We start from the raw sequence: 22,762 nt of genomic DNA on the forward strand, positions 1-22,762 counted from the left end.
CTGACAGAAATACTCTCATATCCCTCCTTTTCAGGTGCGTTGACCTCAAGATAAAAGCTATCACACACTATACATTCTGTGACTCATTTGAGTGCACAAGGTTGATGCAGTAAGATCTGTCATTTGGTGCCTAGGGAAGCAACTTACTTCTCTAAGTAAGAAGAATCAGCTTTGGAACAAGACACATAGGGCATTTGATTTTATGCTCACTAGTTTCCTCGTCTTAAACCAAATCACTTACCTCCCTTAACTGTAATCTTGTCATTTATAAAATAGGATATAATGTCTACCTTATGTAGTTTTGCAAAGATTAGGAATATTGTGTGGGAAGCGCCTGAACAGTAAGCGTTCAGCAAATGTCAGGCAATGTGACTACTTTAGCACTGTGATTTTTGTCCATTAGTATACATAGGTGACAATCAGCTAGCTATAGGTAGCAGTGATAGTCACAGATCAAGAACTGCAGATCAAATGGGTTGTGGAGGCTAGTTGCTATATTAAGGTTATTAAGCCTATCCTAAATTGTTTCCATTTGTTACAAGAAGATAGAACAGAAAATATGTTGTTAATCCTCATACTTCTGTAGCATGGCTGTACATTTTGGTATTCATATAAGTAAATGGGCCACAGTGACTAATATGTATTCTTAATTTGCTCTGAAGTTTTAATCATTCTCCAGGTACGCTGAGAAAAAAAAAGAGACTCCAAATATTTCTTTAAAGTGTAAATAAATATATCATGATGGTTGATCAGTAATTGAAAGTTTAACATGTTTAATAATGTGTGTCATGGCTTGACTTGGAGGTGTCTTTTTTCTATGTTAAAGTCTATGCTATTCTTCGTAATTATGTTTCCAAACAGAAAAAAGTTGTTAGCCCTTTTTAAATTTTTTTTATTATTTGTTATTTAGGAACAGAAAATGTTCTGATTATACCTGTGTATGAGTTCTTTTTTTTCTTTTTAGTGAGAATCTTTTCAGGATAAAGAAAAATCTGTACTTCTGTACCAATTTCTTTTTTATTCTAGTTCATGGAAATCTGATCAGACTGTGGTGTAGGCTGCACATCTGTCAGCCTTGGCTAATAAAATGAAATCAGAGCATTCTTGTGGAAATGGATTTTGCTCCTTTGGGAATGCTGTTAACAGGTGTCCAATGATTTTTACCAATAATTTGTTGAATGTTGAATTAAGAGAAGCTCAGGTATACTAGATTTTTAGTTGCACCGGTTGTTCTAGAAATGTCCTAGATTTTCATGATGCAGTATTTATCCCCATTTATTTGTTCTCCTGAGAAAAACATTTTTTTGAAATATATTTTCCTTGCATTTACATTGACAAAAAGGATTTAGTGTTTTATAGGTAGTAGCATGTATAGTTGCTATTGCACATAGAAGAGTTTTAATTTTTGAGCTGGAATCAAGCAAATTTCAAGAAGTTGTTATTTTTCTTTGCAGAGGTGGTTCAGTGTATAATTTGTATACAGATGAGGATGAAGAAGTTGAGCCTTCTCCTTCTGGGCAACAGATCATTGAAAATTCAATAACTATGAATAAAATGAAGCTGCTTAAGGCTAAGATGGAGAACATGAATCTCAGCAAAAAGGTGATGCTGTCAGCACTTGGCCAGGATTTTTTCTATCTTACCCTTTCAGGGTTCAACAATGAGGTCTGTTGGTAATTGTGAACAAAAATTTATAAAATATTATTCATTTCAAGATTCTGGCCTCTGTTATTTATTGATACATGAAAGGGCCAGTAACACATGGGGAAATATTATATGGCAACTTAATATGAGTTATATTAATTTGTGATTTTTAAATTTCATAACTCTAGGCCAAGCAAGTGGTACATACCTTTATACCCAGCTATTCTGGAGGCTACACAAGTTTGAGGCCATCCTGGGCAACATAGCAAGACCCTGTCTCAAAATAAAATTTTAAAAAGTTCTGGGGCTATAGCTCAGTGACAGAGTACTTGCCTAACTTGTGCAGGGTCCTGAATTCAATCCCAGTACAGTACCAAAACAAAACAAAACAACAAAACAATTCATCTCTCTAGAACTTGAAGGATAATAAAAGATAGTTTAAACTTAATCTGGATTCTTTTTAAAATGCTGTGTAAATATTTACCTATTATGGATAATAGCTACTTTTCTAGTTTTATTATAAATTTTATTAGTTTTTCCATAGTGATTAAACTAGATTATATCTGTCCAACAGCGAATGAGAGTTGCAGTATTTTTTTTTTTAAGTTCTTAAATAGTATCTTGAATGGTTCTCCTGTTTTTATTTTTGCCATTCTGGTTGGTATATACTGAAATCATACTGATTTCACTTTGCATTTTTCTGATATTCAGGGGGAATTGAGAAGAGCATCTACTAAAAGAAACCACATTGTGTGCCATGAAAGAAGTCCCAATACATTTTAAAATGTTCAAATAATACCAAAATAAATGCTCTAATTTATAAGAGAATATAGTTAAATACAAAGTATCTGGGAAGTCTTCCGATGTTTGAAAATAACACATTTCTAAATAATTAATAGGCCAAAGAAGAAATCCAAAGGGAAGTTATAAAATATTGTACCCTGAATAAAATATTCGGATAATATGGCAAATTGATTTTAAAAATGTAGAACAATTCTTGCATTCTTGGAATGAACCACTCTTGGTTGTGGTTTGTTCTCTTTTTATGTTGTTTTTACTTCCTTTTTTATGTCTTTAGATTTCATTTGCTAATGTTTTATTTAAGATTTTTCTTCATGAGAAAAATTAGTCTGTGTTTTTCCTTTTCCAACAAACAGCTAAATTGAAATTAACACCAAGCACTTAAATTTATTATCCCCTAGATTCTGTCATGAACTTTAAATTTTTTTATTCTTAATTGTGAAGATAAAATTTCCCATCTTAACCATCTTCAAGTTGTACTCACCATTCAGTATGTAAAGTACTTTCACATTTTTGTGCAACCAGTCTTGAGAACTTTATCTTGCAAAACTGAAACTCTGTACTCATTAAAAAACAACTCCCCATCCAGGTGTGGTGGCACAGCAACTCAGGAGGCTAAGCAGGAGGATTGCAAGTTCAAAGCCAGCCTCAGCAACTTGGCAAGACCCTAAGCAACTTAGTGAGACTCTGTCTCAAAATTAAAAATGGTTGGGGATGTGGCTCAGTGGTTAAGTGTCCCTGGGTTCAGTCCTCAGTTCCAAAATAAAAAAACAAAATCCCAGCTTCCCTAGTACCCATCCTCCCCAACCTCTTGACAACCACCATTCCATTTTCTGTATCTAGGAATTTGATTCTTCATATAAGGTGAAATCGTGCAGCATTTGTCTTTTTGTGACTGGCTTACTTCATTTAGTATAATGCTCTGAGGTTTATTCATGTCATAGAATGTGTCAGAATTTCCTTTCGGTAAGTTTCTGAGGCTGGCTTTGAACTTGTGATCCTCCTTTCTCAACCTCCTGAGTCACTTGGATTACAGGTGTGTGCCACCACACCCAGCTCATATTCACTTTTCTGTTATCACTTGTTCTTTCCTGTAGTTATGTATTATTCCTTCAATTATTTTACCTCTTATGGAATTATTTCTTTTTTTAAAGATTTCTGGCAATGAATTCTCAGCATTTTTCTGAAAACTTATTTGCTTTATTTCTTTTAATTTTGAAAAATGTTTAATTTCTCAGAAATAAGACTACTACAGTGAAGATCAACATATACTATACCAAGGCTGGGGATGTAGCTCAGTGATAAAGCATATGTCTGGCATGTGCAAGGCCCTGGGTTCCATCTGCAGCATTGGAAACACACACACACACACACACACACACACACACACACACACACACATATATACACACTTTACCTGAATTCACTAATTAATGCCTCTCACATTTGCTTTTTCTCCCTAATTTTTTCCTCTGATTTGTTTGGGAATTGATTGTAGATATTATGACACTTTCTAAATATTTCTTTTTTTTTTTTTTTAAAGAAAGAGAGAGAGTGAGAAAGAGGGAGAGAGAGGGAATTTCAATATTTATTTTTTAGTATTTGGCGGACACAACATCTTTGTCTGTATGTGGTGCTGAGGATCGAACCCGGGCCGCACGCATGCCAGGCGAGTGCGCCACTGCTTGAGCCACATCCCCAGCCCCTAAATATTTCATTTACCATGTATCTCCTAAGAATAAGGGCTTTCTCCTTCTCTTTCCATGCAATTAACATGCTCATAAAATGTGTCACTGATGCACATTATGTCATCTGTATTCATATTTTCCACATCTCAATAATATGCTTTGATAGCATTTTGTTTTGTTTTGTTTTCAATCAAGAATCACATAGCCACGTACTCTGGCACATGTCTCTAGTTCCAGCTACTAGGGAGGCCAAGACAGGTAGATTGCTTCAGTCTAGGAGTGCAGTGCTAGTATGGGCAACAGCATGACTGTATCTCAAATAAAATAAAATAAAATAAAATAAAATAAAATAAATCTGCATTGCATTTAGATGTAATGTTTGCTTAGACAATTTGGTTAAACAATTATTTTTTTAACTTTATTTGGACATTCATGTCAGGTATTTTAAGAGTATAGGCCCATTATTTTACAGAATATCCCTCAATATGGATTTGTCTGATAGTTTTATCATGCAGGTTAAAACATTTTTGCTAGAAATATTTCAAAGATGATATATTTTTCTCAGTTAACACATCAGTGGGAACGTGTCAACTTGTAGGATTTTAATTACTACAAAATGCTAGTAATACTAATAATAGTAATACAATGTCAATTTGTAGTAACTTTGTTTTTAAAGTAAATGATTTTTGTTAGTATATAATTTTTGTCAGTACAAAAATAATTTAATGGATTGCTAGTTTTATTTCATGGAAATTGGACAATATTGTTAACATTTCTACTTAATAGAATTTTATTTATTGAGATTCAATATCACTTTTCATATATAGTCTATGTGTATTTCAAAGGTATTTTCTAATTTAAGTGTAAAAATTTGGTATTTTTATCTATAAAATCAACCTTAATAATAGGTTGTTTAGATCTGCTGTTTTCTTTTTTTAACTTGTCCACTTAATCTTTTGGAATGAAAATGATACATGAAAGTCTATAATTAGAAGCTTTCTGTGCATATCTCTTTTCATCTCCCATAGTTTTTTGTTTTAAGGAGATAATAGATGCTGTGTGACTTGGTACATAAATACTAGTAGCATATTTTCATTGTACTGCAAATCCTAAAATGTTATAAAATATTTTATTTATGTCATATCTTTAGTATCTTTACCCTTAAACTTTCCTTGCCTAATATCAGGACCATATACCATCAATATCTTTTAACTCCTACTTATTAATGACCATCAGTATATTAAGTGACAGTGAACTTCTTTTTTCTCCAAATGTGCATTCCTTATGCCCACTGATATTTCGTTTCAATGACATATATACCATGCTTACTATCAATCTTTTTTTACTAAAGTTTCTCTATATTTTTTGGTTAGTAAATTCTTCAAAAAGGTTTATAAGAACAGAAATTACTGAGTTTTTGCATGTTTGGAACCTTTTCTTTACCCTTTAACTGAGTGTAAAATGTGATTTGATTTCCCAGGCGTTTCTGTAAAATTTTGCTCCATTTTTGTCTTACTTCCTACATTGCCATTGAGAAATTCAGTTGACAATCCCACTTATTTTCTTTGTAAATGACTTAATTTAGGATAGGCTTAGAATTTACTGTTCTGGGTCAATTTTCACAGTACATTGAGTAGTTTTTAAAATATTTTTTTAGTTGTAGATGGACACAATACCTTTATTTTATTTGTTTAAACAAAATAAAGTCTTTTTTAACATAATGATTCAAGTCTTATTTCAGGACAATTTCTTATAATGTATATATTAGTTTTTAAATGTTTTCTAGGGATTTCCTTTATACACATATTGGAATGTCTTTGTCTTCTATTCAACTACTTTTTCTCATCATTTTAAATTCTTATTTTAATTTTCTTATTTTAATTTTCATACCTTTTTCCACTATTCTTTTTTTTTTCCTATTTTTTTTAAGTTGTAGATGGGTACAGTACCTTTATTTTATTTATTTATTGTTATGTGGTACTGAGGCTTGAACCCAGTGCCTCACACATGCTAGGTAAGCACTCTACCACTGAGCCACAATCCTGACCCCTTCCCAATATTCTTTTTTAAATATTCAGTAGAATCTAGTCTCCTTATGTAACTGATAATTTACTCTTCATTTTAACATGATTTCATTTTCTGGAGATTATTTCTAGGCCTGATATTTATATCACTCTGTTGTTCATTGTGTCTTAAGTTTTGGGATTTACTGTTTGGTATGACTTTTTTTCCCCATAGTACTAGAGATGAACCTTTTATTTTTTATTTTGAGATAGAGTCTCCCTAAATTGCCAAGGCTGGTCTCAAACTTGTAATCCTTCTGCCTTAGCCTCCCAAGTAAAGTGAGATTATAGGTATGTGCCACTTGATATAATTTTTTAAAAAATACATGCAAATACTAACTTAAGCTTATCTGATTCAGTTTGGAGTGTTGTGATGCAGTGGTCTTTCACTTCATTGTGTTGGGAGAGAATTTTAAGTAGCTGAAATATTCTAATTCTGTTTTATTTTAAAAATTTTTTAAATTTTTATTTTTAAAATTTCTGTTTTATTTTTATAGTTTTTATGGATTTGGTGTGCCCTTTTCTTTTTCTTTTCTGATTTTTCCCATAATTTTATATATTTGGTAAGTATTAATAGTTGTGGTTAATATACAAAAGTGAGAGTTTTGTATTCAAGTTTTTTTGTTTTCTTTCCTTTTTTTAATGGGATTGGGTTCAATCCCAGAAACACTCCACCCCTGAGCTACATCACTGGTCCTTTTTTATTCTTTAAATTTTGAGATAAGGTCTCACTAAATTGCTGAGGCTATCCTCTAATTTTTTATCCTCTTACCTCAGCCTCCTAAGTTGCTAAGATTACAGGTGTGTGCCACACAACTGTATAAGTTTTTAGTTGTTTTAATCAGTGGCACTCTTTTCTTTGAGGGAATGCTTAGTGTGTGTTCTGATTTTTGTGATTCACTTTTTAATGTTTTTATTAGTGCATTATAGTTATATATGATTGTGGGGTTCATTGTGGCATATTGATACATGCATATAACATAATTTGGTCCAATTCATTTCCCAGTGATTTCTCTTTTCTACCCCTTCTCCCTCCCCCAATTCACTTCCTCTGCCAGTGTCCCTTGAATTCATTTATTTTTTTAAAATTTGTGCATTATAATTTGTGATTTACTTTTGTTTCTCTATGATCTTTGCTTTCCTCTTTTTGCTTCCTTCTTTACATTTATTCTTGAAAGGTACCTTGCCCTTCTGATTTACTCTTCTTTATTCCTTCCTCCCATGAATAATACTATCTCCTTGGGTACTAAATTATTTCAAGTTGCTTCCTTTTGATTTCCTTGTAGACTCTGTTAATCAGCTTTTTGTCTCTGTGTCTAAAATACCTGATAAGAACAACTTATAAGAGGAAATGTTTAGTTTAGGCTTATAATTTCAGAGGTTCAATGCATGAGTGGGCCCACTCCATCACTATGGGCCCAAGGTGAGGCAGAACATCATGACAGAAGGGCATGATGGAGGAAAATTGCTCAGCTTCTGGATACTGGGAAGCAGAGGGTGTGGGGAAGGGTTCAGGGACAGATATATGCCAAGACCATACCCCTAGTGATATAACTCCTCCAGCTATACCCTACTTGCCTAACCACCCAGTTGTTGATGCATATTATTATTATTATTATTATTATTATTATTATTATTATTATTTGGGTACCAGGGATTAAACTCAGGGGTACTTGACTACTGAGCCACACCCCCATCCCTATTTTGTATTTTATTCAGAGACAGGGTCTCAATGAGTTGCTTAGTGCCTCGCTTTTTTGCTGAGGCTGACTTTGAACTTGTGATCTTCCTGTCTCAGCCTCCTGAGTCACTGGGACTACAGGCGTGTGCTTCCACACACAGCAGTTCATGCATATTATTAATCCTTCAAATGGATTAATCCACTGATGAGGGTACTTTTCTCATAGTCTATTAATTTCACCTCTAAACATTCCTGCATTGTCTAGTACATGACCTCTTCAGGGACATTAAAGATACAAAGCATAATATATCTCATGTTTGATATCCCAGATTTAGATCTTAGACCTTTTTCAGTATTTTTATAACAAGTATATTTTCTTTTTTGTGGGTTCAGTTTTTGAAGCTACACTTTCTTGACTCTCTACCACTGGCATAGGTTTTGCAGATAAGTCTTTTAGGTTTAGGTTTTTTCCTAATTACTGCTTCTTTGAACTTCATATTACTTGAATCTCTCCCAGTTTGCTGAAGGATGGGATATGGGTGATTTTATTTGATTATATTATTCATCTGTTTGGTTGTGGATTTTTTGTTGTTTTGCTTTATTTTATTTTAGAAAATGCATGAAGATACTCAGATTTAGGCAACTGCTATTAATCTCTACAGCTTAGAATCATAATCTTCATTTTAAAAATTTTATTTATGTATTTATTTCTTTTTCTGGTACTAGCAATTGAGCCTGTAGGTGCTCTACCACCGAGGTACATCCTCATTCCTTTTTATTTTTTATTTTGAGATAAGGTCTTGCTACATTGCTAAGGCTGGCCTTTAACTTGTGATCTTTCTGCCCCAGCTTCCCAGGTTGCTGGGAGTAGAGGCAAGCACCACTGTGCCCAGCTCATAACCTTCAGTTTTAAAGAGTATGTTTGGTGGATGTAGAGTTGCATACTATCCAGAGAATGAGTCTAGGATAAAAGCAGCTACCAGAGGCAGCTCATCTGTGTAAAGGAATTATATATTCACTCTTTTCTTATAGCCTAAGAAAGTTGTCAAAGTAAAACCTCATCCACCTATAGCTCCTCGACCTTCTAGCAGTTCCACAGCAGCAGCACGCCACAGGTTGTTAAGAGTCCTGCCACACATTGGGCAATCTTGTTTATCTTCTCCTGGAAATGAATATCTACCAGAACCATCCAGGAAGGCAGCTGCAACTTTGGCAACTCAGCTCCCTGCAGATAGACCTATTTCATCTCTCACTGGTGAAGCACTTAAGGAGGAGAATAACTGGGAGAGTAACACTCTGTCTCATTCTAGCAGTAACAGCAGACTGATACCTCAGGTACCCCATATGGAGTTGGAAAGTGATGGAGAGCTTGCTGGTTCTGTTCTTGGATCATCCCTGCCCAGGCGGACAAAACACATTTCAGGGAACTTACCCTCTAATAACAAAGATGATAGTGTCTTATTTCCAACTTCAGAAAGGAGTGTACCTGAAGAATCACTTCTACTTAAAGTGGGTCCATTTGCCTCAGTTTCAGAAGGAAATGCTACTGAACAGAACAGTAGCTTAGAAGGCGTTGGAAAGGCAAACACAGAGCTCTTACTCACTAATGATGACAAAGGGTTGAGAGTCACAGAGCAGCATCTGAAACACGTTACACGAGTGTTGAGTGGTGAGTCAGTAGACACTGCAGTTCTCAACCACCGCGAATTAAGTCCTCACAAGAATGGACTCTTGTCACCACTTCGCTGTTCTGCTCCAGCACCACTGCGTAATTCTCTGGTGAAACCACAGAGACAGTCCAAATGTTTGGAGTCTGGGAACCTCCCTTCTGCTTCACAAAACACGCTCAGGTCATTGGATGTTCGAACCATGGCAGATTCTTCCTTCTCTAGGACTACTCGCTTCCGTGGTATTAAAGTTGATTCGCCTGGGAAAAGATCTGATATTATTTCCAAAGTTGAGGCTCGGGACATTACAGAAATAGCCAACAAGGCTTCCAAAGAGCCCGTTGGTTGTGTAAATAATGTCGGTTTTTTTGCTTCACTGGCGCAGAGCGCAAGCAAAGACAGTTTACAGAGCACACGTGGGGCAGGCAGGCTCCGGCCCTCTGGAATTGGTCTGTCTACAAACCTTCAGCATTTTCAGGAAGAAAGCCTTAGGAAAAGTTCTCCCCGGTCAGAACCTACAGATTTTTTTCTAGTAAGTGTTTTCATTTCAACATAATCTGGTAGTTATCCTTGTAAGTTATTCATAATATTTAAAGTTTGATTTTTGTTTACAGAAAATAGGGGTCTAAGGTTGGACTTTTTTCATAAGTTTCTCTGAAAATATTTGCCTAGTTTATAAAAAATCTTTAAAAATTTTAAAAAATATTTTTATGATAAAATTTCAAATAATATTAGCCCCAGATTGAGAAGTGTGATTTGAAAATAAGTTCATATAAACAGTTTATTATATATTGCTAAATACTGAATGTTTTTACTAATTTTTTTCTCAAAGTAGGAACTCTTATCTGAGACATCAAATCTAAATAATAATAAGCATCATATTACTAAAAGTGACAAGCAGTTTTCGAGTTAATTTGTTAATTAAATAAAGATAGATTAGATAATTTTCAGTGGAAGCCCAATAGCATCTTAGTAATAAAATGCAAGTATTTCATGTTTGGTGATCTCTTCTATTCTCCATTGACTCACCTCTGTAGGTGTTTTTGTGTTTTAATTGTAGTCTGCCCGTGGTATTGGAATGAATGGAAATAATGCAGCAGCAGGGAAAAGAGTAGGTAAGCTATAGATTATTTTGAAAATAATATAAAGCTAATAATCACATTACTATGTATAGTGTTGAATTTTCAAAGAGAAATGGGAAGAACATTTTCTATGGTATGTACAGAGTAAACTCTCTCCCTAAACTTTATTCCAGTTCAGAAATTCATTATGTGAACTGACCATAGTGAAGAATAAAACAGAATTTGAAATTGACATCCTTTGTCTGGGAAAAGATATGGTCTATAAGAAAAAACAAGATTATTGAAGAATTAACATATAGTTCCCATCCCCTGGTGGCTGGCCACTCTTGAGTCCTGATGGGATACTGAATGGGCTTTGAGGAATTACTCTAGAAAGATGTTTTTAACATCATTGCTTCAGTATCAAGGGTAAGACTCTCTTTTTGATGGACTGATAGTTATTTCTGGGTAAAAGAAAAAAATAGGTGGGCTCAGTGGCATATATACCTGTATTGCCAGTGACTTGGGAGGCTGAGGCAGGAGGTTCACAAGTTTGAGGCCAGCCTCAGCAACTTAGCAAGACACTGTCTGAAAATAAAAAGTTAAAAAAACAAAGGACTTTGGGATGTAGCTTAGTGGTGAAGTGCTCCTGGGTTCAATCTCTAGTACTAAAAAAGAAAAAGAAAGGAGCAATCTCTAGGACCAGCCCTGTCTAAAACATAGTAGCAGGAGTGACTGACTATACCATTAGTATTTCCTCCTACCAGTAAGTGCTGTCATCTGAAAGTTGCACTAATCAGTCAGTATTTTCAAGGATAGGGAAGCTATTCCTATCTTCTTTTGTTTTAATACCCAGACCAGAGTTGGGAAACTCATTATCCAAGATGTGCCACCTTTATACTTTATATATTATAGTTATCATGTGAGTTTTATGTTTTTAAGAGATACTTAGGATTTGTTTTCCATTTCTGTGTAAGGGCTGGTATTATGAAGTCTTAATATATCTTCTTATTTTTTCAAATTTTTTGTGTAGTAATTTTACTTTTTTTTTTTGCTTTTTTTCACAAATTTTACTTTTTTAATAATTTTAAGTATACAGTTTCTTTGCATTAAGTATATTCCCATTATTGGGCAAACATAACCACCATCTATCTCCAGAACTCTTTTCATCTTACAAAACTGAAACTTTGCATAGGCACAATATAGGAAAACCCCATCTCAAAAACAAAACAAAAACAAAAAAGAACCACCAAATCCTTATTTTCTCCCTCCCTGCTTCCCTCAGCAACCATCATTCTTTTTCCTGTCTGGATGTTTTTTGACTACTCTTAAGTACCATATAAGTGTATATAGTATTTGTCTTTTTGTGACTGGCTTATTTCACTTATCATAATGTCTTCAAGGTTTATCTGTGTTGTAGCACGTGTCAACATTTTCTTCCTTTTTAAGGCATATATTCCATTGTTTTATGTAGCACAGTTTGCTTATCCATTCATCAGTCAGTAATACACCTGGTTGATTCCACATTTTATCTAGAGTGAGTAATAGTGCCTCAAACTTGAGATACTACTTTAAATTCCTTGAGGTGTATATCAGAAATGAAACTGCTGGATCATATGGTACTTTATTTTTCTCTCTCTTTTTTTTTTTTTTTTTTTGTACTGGGGATTGAACCGAGGGCATAGTACCTCTGAGCTAAATTACCAGCCCTTTTTGTTTTTTATTTTAACACAGGGCCTTGCTAAGTTGCTGGGGCCGGCCTTGAATTTGCAGTCTTCCTGTCTCAACTTCTTGAGTTACTGGGATTACAGGTGTGTGCTACCACACCTGATTTATTTTTAATTTTTTGAGGAACCACCATATTATTTTCCCACTAATAGTGCACAGGATTCCAGTTCTCCTTGTTTGTACTTGTTTTTTGTTTTTGTTTTCCAAACAGCCATTTTAATGAGTGTAAGGGGATATGTAATGTGGTTTTGATTTGCATTTCTTTATTTTTTATTCATTTATAATTTTTAAAAATTTTGAGACGAGATCTTCCTAAGTGTCTTAGGGCCTCACTAAGTTGCTGAGACTGGTCTTAACTTGTGATCCCCTGGCCTTGGCCTCCCAAATTGCTGGGATTATAGGCATGTGCCAGGGTACCTAGCTTGATTTACATTTCTGTAATGATTAGTGATATCATCAATTCTCTAATTAGTGATGATGATTGCCTCGTTGGGTAAATTTCAGGTGTTTCTTGCCATTAGTATATCTTTAGAGAAATATCTATTCCTGTCCTTTATACATTTTTTAATCAGGCTGGTTGTTTTGTATTGTTGGATTTTACAAGTCATTTATGTATTCTAGAAATTAAGCCTTTATCATGAAATTATTTGCAAACTTTTCTCCACTTTTTTTTTTCTGGCACTGGAGATTGAACCCAGGGGCACTTTTATCCCCAACCCTTTTATTTTATTTTTGCATTTTGAGACAGGGTATTGCCAAGCTGCTTAAGGTTTCACTAAGTTTCTGAGGCTGGTCTTTTTTTTTTTTTTATTGATTGTTCAAAACATTATAGAGCTGATGATATATCATCTTTCATACCTTTGACTCGATTGGGTTATGAATTCCCATTTTTTCCCCAAATACAAATTGCAGAATCACATTGGTTACACACTCACATTTTTACATAATGGCATATTAGTGACTGTTGTGTTCTGCAACATTCCTAGCCCCTATTATCCCCCCTCCCCTCCCCTCCCCTCCCATCTTCCCTCTCTACCTCCTCTGCTGTTGTTTAATTCTCTCCCTTTTTTCCCTCCTCCTTTCCCCTCACAACCTCTTATAATATTGTGTAACATTGAAGGTCTCCTACTTTTTCCATATGCTTTCCCTTCTCTCTCCCTTTCTCTCCCCCCTCTAGTCTTTGTTTAATGTTAGTCTTTTCCTCATGCTCATCCTTCCTGTTCTGTTCTTAGTTGCTCTCTTTATATCAAAGAAGACATTTGGCATTTGTTTTTTAAGGACTGGCTAGCTTCGCTTAGCATAATCTGCTCTAATGCCATCCATTTTCCTGCAAATTCTATGATTTTGTCATTTTTTAGTGCTGCGTAGTACTCCATGGTGTATAAATGCCACATTTTTTTTATCCATTCATCTATTGAAGGGCATCTGGGTTGGTTCCACAGTCTAGCTATTGTAAATTGTGCTGCTATGAACATCAATGTGGCAGTATCCCTGTAGTACGCTGTTTTAAGGTCTTCAGGGAATAGTCCGAGAAGGGCAATAGCTGGGTCAAATGGTGGTTCCATTCCCAGCTTTCCCAGGAATCTCCATACTGCTTTCCAAATTGGCCGCACCAATTTGCAGTCCCACCAGCAATGTACAAGTGAACCCTTTTCCCCACATCCTCGCCAGCACTTGTTGCTGTTTGACTTCATAATGGCTGCCAATCTTACTGGAGTGAGATGGTATCTGAGGGTGGTTTTGATTTGCATTTCTCTGACTGCTAGAGATGGTGAGCATTTTTTCATGTACTTGTTGATTGATTGTATGTCCTCCTCTGAGAAGTGTCTGTTCAGGTCCTTGGCCCATTTGTTGATTGGGTTATTCGTTATCTCATTGTCTAATTTTTTTAGTTCTTTGTATATTCTGGATATTAGGGCTCTATCTGAAGTGTGAGGAGTAAAGATTTGTTCCCAGGATGTAGGCTCCCTATTTACCTCTCTTATTGTTTCTTTTGCTGAGAAAAAACTTTTTAGTTTAAGTAAGTCCCATTTGTTGATTCTTGTTATTAACACTTGTGCTATGGGCGTTGAGGCTGGTCTTAAACTTGGCAATCCTCTTGCTTCAGCCTCCTAAATTGCTAGGATTATAGGTAAGTGCTGCTATGCCTAAACTTTTTACTCTCTTAAAAAGTGTCTTTTGTTGCACAAGTTTTTGATTTTCATGAAATCCAGTTTGTGTATTCTCTCCTTTGTCACTCGTGTCTTTGGTGTCATATTCTAGAAATCCAATGTCATGAGAGTTTTCTCATGTTGTTTTCTTCTAGATGTTTTATAGTTGTAGGCCGTACATTTAGATCTTTGATCCATTTTAAGTTGACTTTTGAATATGATATTAGATGATAGCCCAGCTTTATTTTGTTATAATGTGGGCATCTAGTTTTCCTAGTACCATTTATTGAAAAGAATACTCTTCCCTTAATAAAGGTGCCAAATCTTGCCAGATCTTTGCACCTTTGTTGAAAGTTATTTGACCTCATAGATGAGGGTTTATTTCTTAGGTCTTTATTCTCTTCCATTGGTCTATGTATGTATATGCCAGTGCCACAATGTTTTTTCTTTTAAAGAGAGAGTGAGAGAGGAGAGAGAGAGAGAGAGAGAGAGAGAATTTTTAATATTTATTTTTCAGTTTTCGGCGGACACAACATCTTTGTTTGTACGTGGTGCTGAGAATCGAACCCGGGCCGCACGCATGCCAGGCGAGCGTGCTACTGCCTGAGCCACATCCCCAGCCCCCACAATGTTTTGATTACTGTAATGTATCCACTTTTAAAAATTTTTTTTTAGTTGTAGATGAACATAATTCCTTTATTTTGTTTATTTATATGTGGTGCTGAGGATCAAACCCAGGGCCTCCTACATGCTAGGCGAGCATACTACTGCTGAGCCACAACCCAGTCCTGTGATATATCCACTTTTAATGTTATAGTTTTTCCTTGACATACTGTGCTGTCCTAATTCACAGTAAAGCCTTTTAGTAATTTGCATTTCTTTCATCTACTCCATCAGTCTTAATGTAGGTTTCAATGCTTTCTTCTCTTCTTGCTGATCTTCTGAAATTGCTAACCCTGAGGTCACCAAAGATCTCCATAATTTCAAAATCAGCGGGTGCTCTGTAGAATTACCTTACTTGGTCTTTGTATTTGAAATATTTTTTTTCTTTTTTCTTATTTTCTAATGTGGCACTAGACATTGAATCCAGAGCCTTATGCTTGCTAAGCAGGTGCTTTACCACTGAGCTACATTTCTTTCTTTTTAATTCTTGGCTATTATGTTATTATAGATTTTTATTTTGAGGGCTGGGGATATAGCTCAGTTGGTAGAGTTCTTGCTTTGTATGTTCAAGGCCCTGGGTTTGGTCTCTAGTGCCACAAAAATAAATCACAACAGATTTTTATTTTGATTTGCTATTATTTTTGTCTTTTTAAAAAATTACTTTGGCAGTGCTTGGGATTAAAGCCACCATGCTAGACAAATGCTCTACCACTGAGTTTTACCCCAAGCCTCCATCTTTTTTAACCTTAGTTTTATTCTATACATCAACATTATTTTATGAAATTTTTCTTTATGCATGTAATACACATTTGTGAGGAAGCTTCAGAGAAGAGTTGATGATTGATGATGTCTTACAGAATAAGTAGAATTTTAATAGGTTGGCTTGTGATGTAGAGAATTTTGGAAAAAGACTTTGGATGTGAATGGACCCAGTACATCATTCAGGGTTGGTATGACATGGTAAATAGTAGGAAATTGCTCTGGAAAGTTATAAACCATCAAATTGGACATGTAAGGCTTTCAATGCCAGTCAAAGGAATATTAGGAAAATTAGTGATGGAGTAGATGACTAATAAATAGTTGTCTTTGGGTAGAAGAATATATAGAAACAGTTTTCATAGGAGATGGCAGGTGTTTTTATGCCACCTAATTCTGTCACTAATATGTTCTTTTTTAAAAAAAAATCTAATTCTTAAGTTTTAGGTAGATACAATATCTTATTTTACTTTATGTAGTGCTGAGGATTGAACCCAGTGCCTTGTGCATGCTAGGTGAGCGCTCTAACACCGAGCCACAACCCCAGCCCACTAATATGTTCTTTATGTCTGCACATTCACAATAGTTCTTGAATTAAAAAATTTGGAAAATATTGAGTTCAAGAATCTCCTACAGAAAGAAAAATGAAAATGTGACTGCACTGAACTAATTTATCATCTGTAGTTTTCTTTGACCCACCATTGTTTTAGAAAGAATATCCTAAGCCTGAGCTTCAAAGGTGGTTGAAAATAGATGTGCTCCTGTTAGGTATGTTGTATAGATGCTGTCCCTGTGGGTCCTGTGCAAGTTCTTATTTATCTATCTATCTATTTATTTATTTTGGTGCTGAGAATTGAACCCACCTAAGTAATAATTGTATCATTCTGAGTTATCTGGAGACTAATTTTTGGTGTAAGTTTAACTTTATTGACTTACTAAGTTTCTTCATTGGTCTTCTTATGAATGCTAAGTATACCCTCTTAGCACTGAGATACATCCCAATTCATCAGATAAGCTCAAAGCTACTGTCCATACTTGTTAAAATAATAGGAACTCACAAATGCTTGATGGCACTTATCAAAGGCCAATAAAAATAGTAAGAACAAGCAGAGGAATGAAAAGAAAAATGGGAGAGTGTCAATGGTTCTGGCACCTGTGAGGTTATAATCAACTACTATGAAAAAGTATGAGAGGCCTGAGCTTAATATTTATTAGGCAGATGAAAGACTATGAAAACTCTTTAAAGATTAAAAATTCAGATTTACAGTTAATTGATGCTATATCTTTTGCCACAATCCAGATTGGGTGCTCAATATACAAGCCCAGCAAAATTGAGTCTGCTTTACTATCAGTCTGTAAAATATACTCCCAGTTCTTTTGCACAAAACTGGAGAAAACTTGAAAGAAGTAACTGAATAACTCCTAATGGCTCCTAGGCATCAACTCAATAAAAGCTTTTTTTCTCAGGGCACTTAAAATTACCAGGAACATTTCACAAAGGTGATATGGGGTACTTTTTACCTCTTAAAAATATAAATACAAAAAGAGAATTGGGCCGAGCACAGGGGCGCACAACTGTAATCCCAGTGGCTCGGGAGGCTAAGGCAGGAGGATTGAAAGTTCAACCCAGCCTCAGCAAAATGAGGTACTAAGCAACTCAGTAAGACCTGTCTTTAAATAAAATACAAAATAGGGATGTGGCTCAGTGGTCGAGTGCCCCTGGGTTCAATCCCAGTACCCTCTCCCAAAGGGTTTGTTAATTTTGGTCAATTCTAAAGACATTTAAGTTAATAATCAAACCAATTTATTTTATTCACATGAAATATGCCATCATCATCATCATCATCACCAATCATTTAGTACTAGGGATTGAACCCAGTTGTGCTCTACCACTGAACTATATCCTCAACCGTTTTTATTTTATTTTTTCTTGAGACAAAGTCTTAAGACATACTAAGACTTACTGGCCTCCAACTTGACATCCTTCTCCTTCAACCTCCTGAATCTCTGGAATTGCAGGTGACCACACCTGGCGAGATATTCTCTTATTTTTAAGAAGAAAAAGAAAAAAAATCAAGTTACAATAGTATAGAATTTACTAAAATTTTTGGTGCTGGGACCTTGAACATGCTAGGCAAAAGCTCTACCACTGAGATAAATCCCCAGCCCCTAATAATTTTTTTTTGTAAAACTATACTTTTTTAAAAAAAGTAATACTGTGAAATCAAGCTGTGTACTGTGTTAGTCACTATTTATAATGTGATATTTTATATCATATAACATTTAAATTTTTCAGAGTGCTTTTTTATATGTGAACTGATTTTGACTTTAAAGCACTTAGTAACAGAGAAAAATACATATTCTTTTAACTTTAAAATTATTAAATTTTGGAAGAATGAAATTTGAAACAATGAAAGTTGCTCATTGTTGAGAATTTACTTTCTGTGGTAGCTTATCACTAAAAGAAAAGCCCCACGATCCTCTGGTATATCTCAATGTTGGCAGGATGATTGCTTTGCAAAGACATTGTTCTCAGGGGAATCATCAAGGACAACTTTGAACCAGATATTTTTCTTGATCTCTTCAATGTTTGGTATACTATATGTAAGCTGATTATCCTCAGATCTAATCAGCAAAGTGTTAGTTTATACAAGAAGTCTTAAAAAATATTGTCTTAGTATAAGTAGAATCCTATCACATCTTAAAAAAAATTTAGGAAACTACTCCTGCAACTTGTAGGTTCTGTAAATAATTTTCAATATAAAAATTGTATAAAGCTGGGTATAGTAGCACATGCCTATAATCCTAGCTACTGAAGAGCCTAAGGCAGGAGGATCACAAGTTTGAGGCCAACCTAGCACTTTGGCAAGACCCTGTCTCAAAAATTTTTTTGAAAGGACTATGGGTAGAGCTCAGTGGTAGAGCACCCCTGGATTCAATCCCTATTATGCAAAAAAGAAAATGATACAAATTAAATTCTTACATCATAGATGTTTACCATTACAGGAATGCTGGGAGCCATCAGCCAAGTAGGTATGACAAATTCCTTGCCAGCTTACTCCCATGCTGTCTAGTGGAAGGACTTCTGAAAGGTGACCTTGCTCAAGGACCAGGGCAGGATCCGTGTTTAGGGTGTTCCCCCTTTAGAATAGGGCAGTTTAGCATAATAGGAGAGTAGGGTGTTTCCCCTTTAGAATAGGGCGGTTTAGTATAATAGGAGATTAGGGTGTTCCTCTTTTGGAATAGGGCGTATCCTGCTGCTGAGTTCCTCTTGAGTGCTTAGGGTCAGACAGTATATTTTGGGAGACAGAAGCCCATGCAGTGTGGATTTGGGGCAGAGTAGTGGATTTGGGAGAGAGTGGATTAGGGCAGAGTGTGGATTTGGATAGAGAACGTGGATTCCCCCAGAGCGTGTTTGTAGACGGCCGGTGTGAGTTCGGGAATAAAGAATTGCTGTTTGAATCTACAAGCTGTGTGGAGACTCGTGATTTGTGCCCAGCCGAGAGACTGCGGCACAGGAATGTGTCTTGTGTTTTGCTTAGTGATATTCACATTTAGAATTTAATGCCTATATTAACCAAGATGTCCTTTCTCTAAACAGGGGAATGTACCCATCACCTCCCACCTGTGAAAGCCCCTCTTCAAACAAAGAAAAAAACAACAAAGCATTGTTTTCTTTGTGGAAAGAAAACTGGACTGGCTACTAGCTACGAATGCAGGCAGGTTGGCCAGCTGGAGAAGCTGAGATGCTTTCTCTGTTGTGACCCAGCATGGGGATTATGCAAAATAAAACATTATTTAAATTGGCCATTCATAACATCACGCTGATGTTCAAGTAGCAACCTTCAGTTGAATTCCTAATTGACTGAAGTAAAGAGCAAGTAGATAGTTAATGATTTCCAAAAGGCAAAAGCAGATCTTCCACTACCCTTTACGGTAGATTTAAGCCAATAGGACAGAATGGACCTTCTTTGTTCTTTGTTAATACACTTGGTTTTTGTTTGACTGTTACCTACAAGAACTCCTTCTCCAAGATTCTATTTTAAATAGCCAAAAAAAGGACTGAATTTAATTTACTGTGAATTTTAACAATTATATGGTTCACTTATTTCAAAACAGATCACTGTTTTTTTAATAATATATTTTTTCTTCCCACAACTATGTCTTTTATTAGCATTGATTGGTATATTTATCTGCCCTTAGGATTAGGCCAAGCATTGAAAATAATTGCTACTTTTTAGAATGTATCAGGTTCAACTGAAAACAGCCTATCTTATTGCTCAAAGCATTTATTTTTAATTTTTTGTGTGGATTGAACCCAGGGCCTCACAAAGCTATATAAGTGCTGTACCACTGAGCTATGCCCCAGCCCTAGAAACATTTTTTTTAAATCCTTTTATGGCATAGTTATCTTTTATATAATCTAATTTTTTCATGAAATAAAATTTCTTAGAAATTTAGAGATCTTTCCAGGTTTAAATATAAGAGATATGGTGGACATATTTATCAGCTTTTGAAATTTTACTACTCCAGAAAGGCATACACCCTATTTCGTTCCATAGTGTATTCTTTATTATAAACTTCATTCATAGACAATTAACTTGTTTTGTTTGGGAGGGGTCTCTGTGCTTATAAGTGGAAGGGAAATGTCAGCACTGAGATTGCTAAGGAGATCCAAAGGGCTCCTGTTGGAATACCTGAAGTCAAGCATCTCTCTCTCTCCCAAAGAGATGAGCCTTTCATAGAAATGTGACTATTCACATAAACTCTTTTTGTGCTTTAGATGTGGAAACAACTTCTGTGCATCTCATCGCTATGCAGAAACTCACGGCTGCACCTATGATTACAAGAGTGCAGGGAGGAGATACTTGCAGGAGGCAAATCCTGTGGTTAATGCACCAAAACTTCCCAAAATCTAACTCTTCCTCTGCATTTTACTGTTCTGCCTGAGGAATCGTATTATATTAACAGAAGAAATATTGTTTAGACTGCATTATTTTTATTCGACTCCAAAAAGATTTGCCAAGTAACAAAAGCATATAATGCATATTGTTGGAGGATGAGAACACTACTCTATTTGATGTCTTTATTCTTTGGTGAATCAAAAGTTTTAAAAGTAGTTTTAAAAACTTTGCACTATAATGATTTAGCTTTGTTATTGCATGTCTGTGTTAAGTGTTTTATGTTTGATTTTGCAATTTTACTAGACAAGCCTTCAAAAGATGCACTTTAGGAAGTTAATATTGACTGTGTAACCAGGCTTCCATGTTGTACAGAAATGAGTGGTCGTGTAATGTCTCTACTCAAATTGACCAAGTTTTTTCTTTTGTGTTGGGGGGCAGGTTGGGACTTTTTTTAAAATCCCATGTGTGGAAGTTTATGGGGTTTACTAGCAAGTTCTTATTTATTTCAAACTACTTTTTGTGAAAAAGAACTTTTGGCTTTCCAGTGTGGTTTTTAACACATACATATTTCTTCCATATTCACATTGGCATTCAGATATGTATCTATTCCATAAAACACATCATGTTAATCATAGTATATATTCTTAAAGTACTACTTCTTAAATGGTAGTTTTAAAATAGATGTCCCACTTATTGCCATTAAACACAGAAACTGTTTCATTTTCCAAAAATTTAAAACAAAATGTCACAGCTTGGTTTATTTTTTCTTTGTTGAGTGCTACTACCAAGAGAAATTCAAATAAATATTCTATTTCACTATGAGTTTGGCTATTTGATTATTTACAAAATTTTCTTTTATAAATACCTTTTCTTGCCAGGAGCAATGGAACATGCCTATAACTCCAGGGACATTGGAAGCCAAGGCAGGATGATTTAAGTTTGAAGCCAGCCTCAGCTATTTAGCAAGACCTCAGCAAATCAGTGAGATCCTAACATAAAATAAAAAAAATAAAATAAAAAGGGCTGGGAATGTAGCTTAGTATATCCTTAATACACACACAAAAGCTTTTATATTTTATTTATCTAAAACCATATATGACAAAAGTAGTTTTCAAATTTTTTACAAACATTAAGCATTTTTTTATATTAAATGTTTTAAAATATGTAACTTTTCATGATGTGAAATATTTTCAAGTTATATTTAGTATAATTTAGTCATCTAACATGGGAAATTACAATACTCAGATTTTTTTTTCAGGGGTATTACTTGTGGAGGTATTTAATTATAAAAAAAAAAACAAGGCAGGAGCTAAGCACAGTGGTATATTCTGTAATCCCAGTGACTTGGGATCTTGAGGCAGGAGGATTGCAAGTTTGAGGCCAGCCTTAGAAACTTAGTGAGACCTTGTCTCAAAAAATGTTAGAAAGGACTGGGATGTACTGAAAACAAAACAAAACAAAACAAAACAAAAAGACAGGAGCCAGACACAGTGATACATGCCTGTAGTCCTAGCTACTCAGGAGATAGGGGGATGGGGATCCCTTGAGTCTAGAAGTTCAGAACCAACCTGGATATAATAGCAACAATAAATACATAAATAATGAAAGATAGGTATTTATTTTTTTATGTGTTTAATATAGTTCTAAGACATCAAATGATTAAATTTTGCATCTAGCATTATTTCTCAAACCATGGCCCCTTTTGTACTCCAGAAACATGGAGATAATTTTAGGTTAACATGGATAAACATTTTTTTTTTTTTGCAATACTTCAGATTGAATCTAGGTGTGCTCTATCACTGAGCAACATCCCTAACCTTTTATATTTTTAATTTTGAGACAGGGTCTCACTAAGTTGCCCAGGCTGGTCTCAAACTTGCAATGCTCCTGCCTCAGCCTCCCGAGTTGTTGGGATTACAGGCGTGTATCACCACATCCAGCTGGGTAAACATTTTT

General features: G+C 35.1%; 1 protein-coding gene across 1 annotated transcript in view; it reads left to right on the forward strand.

Annotated features, from left to right (window-relative positions):
- The window catches only part of Zfand4 (zinc finger AN1-type containing 4), a 62,724-nt gene extending 41,218 nt beyond the window's left edge, over window positions 1-21,506 (forward strand). The window contains exons 5-9 of the mRNA XM_076834903.1: window positions 1,455-1,602; window positions 8,910-10,076; window positions 10,605-10,659; window positions 19,504-19,621; window positions 20,686-21,506. Coding sequence (XP_076691018.1) covers window positions 1,455-1,602; window positions 8,910-10,076; window positions 10,605-10,659; window positions 19,504-19,621; window positions 20,686-20,821 — 1,624 coding nt within the window. The 3' untranslated portion in view covers window positions 20,822-21,506. The remainder of the gene's footprint in view (window positions 1-1,454; window positions 1,603-8,909; window positions 10,077-10,604; window positions 10,660-19,503; window positions 19,622-20,685) is intronic.
- Window positions 21,507-22,762: the final 1,256 nt, after the last annotated feature.

The sequence above is a fragment of the Callospermophilus lateralis genome, chromosome 15, assembly GCF_048772815.1.
Source record: "Callospermophilus lateralis isolate mCalLat2 chromosome 15, mCalLat2.hap1, whole genome shotgun sequence".
In the NCBI taxonomy this organism is placed as follows: domain Eukaryota; kingdom Metazoa; phylum Chordata; class Mammalia; order Rodentia; family Sciuridae; genus Callospermophilus; species Callospermophilus lateralis.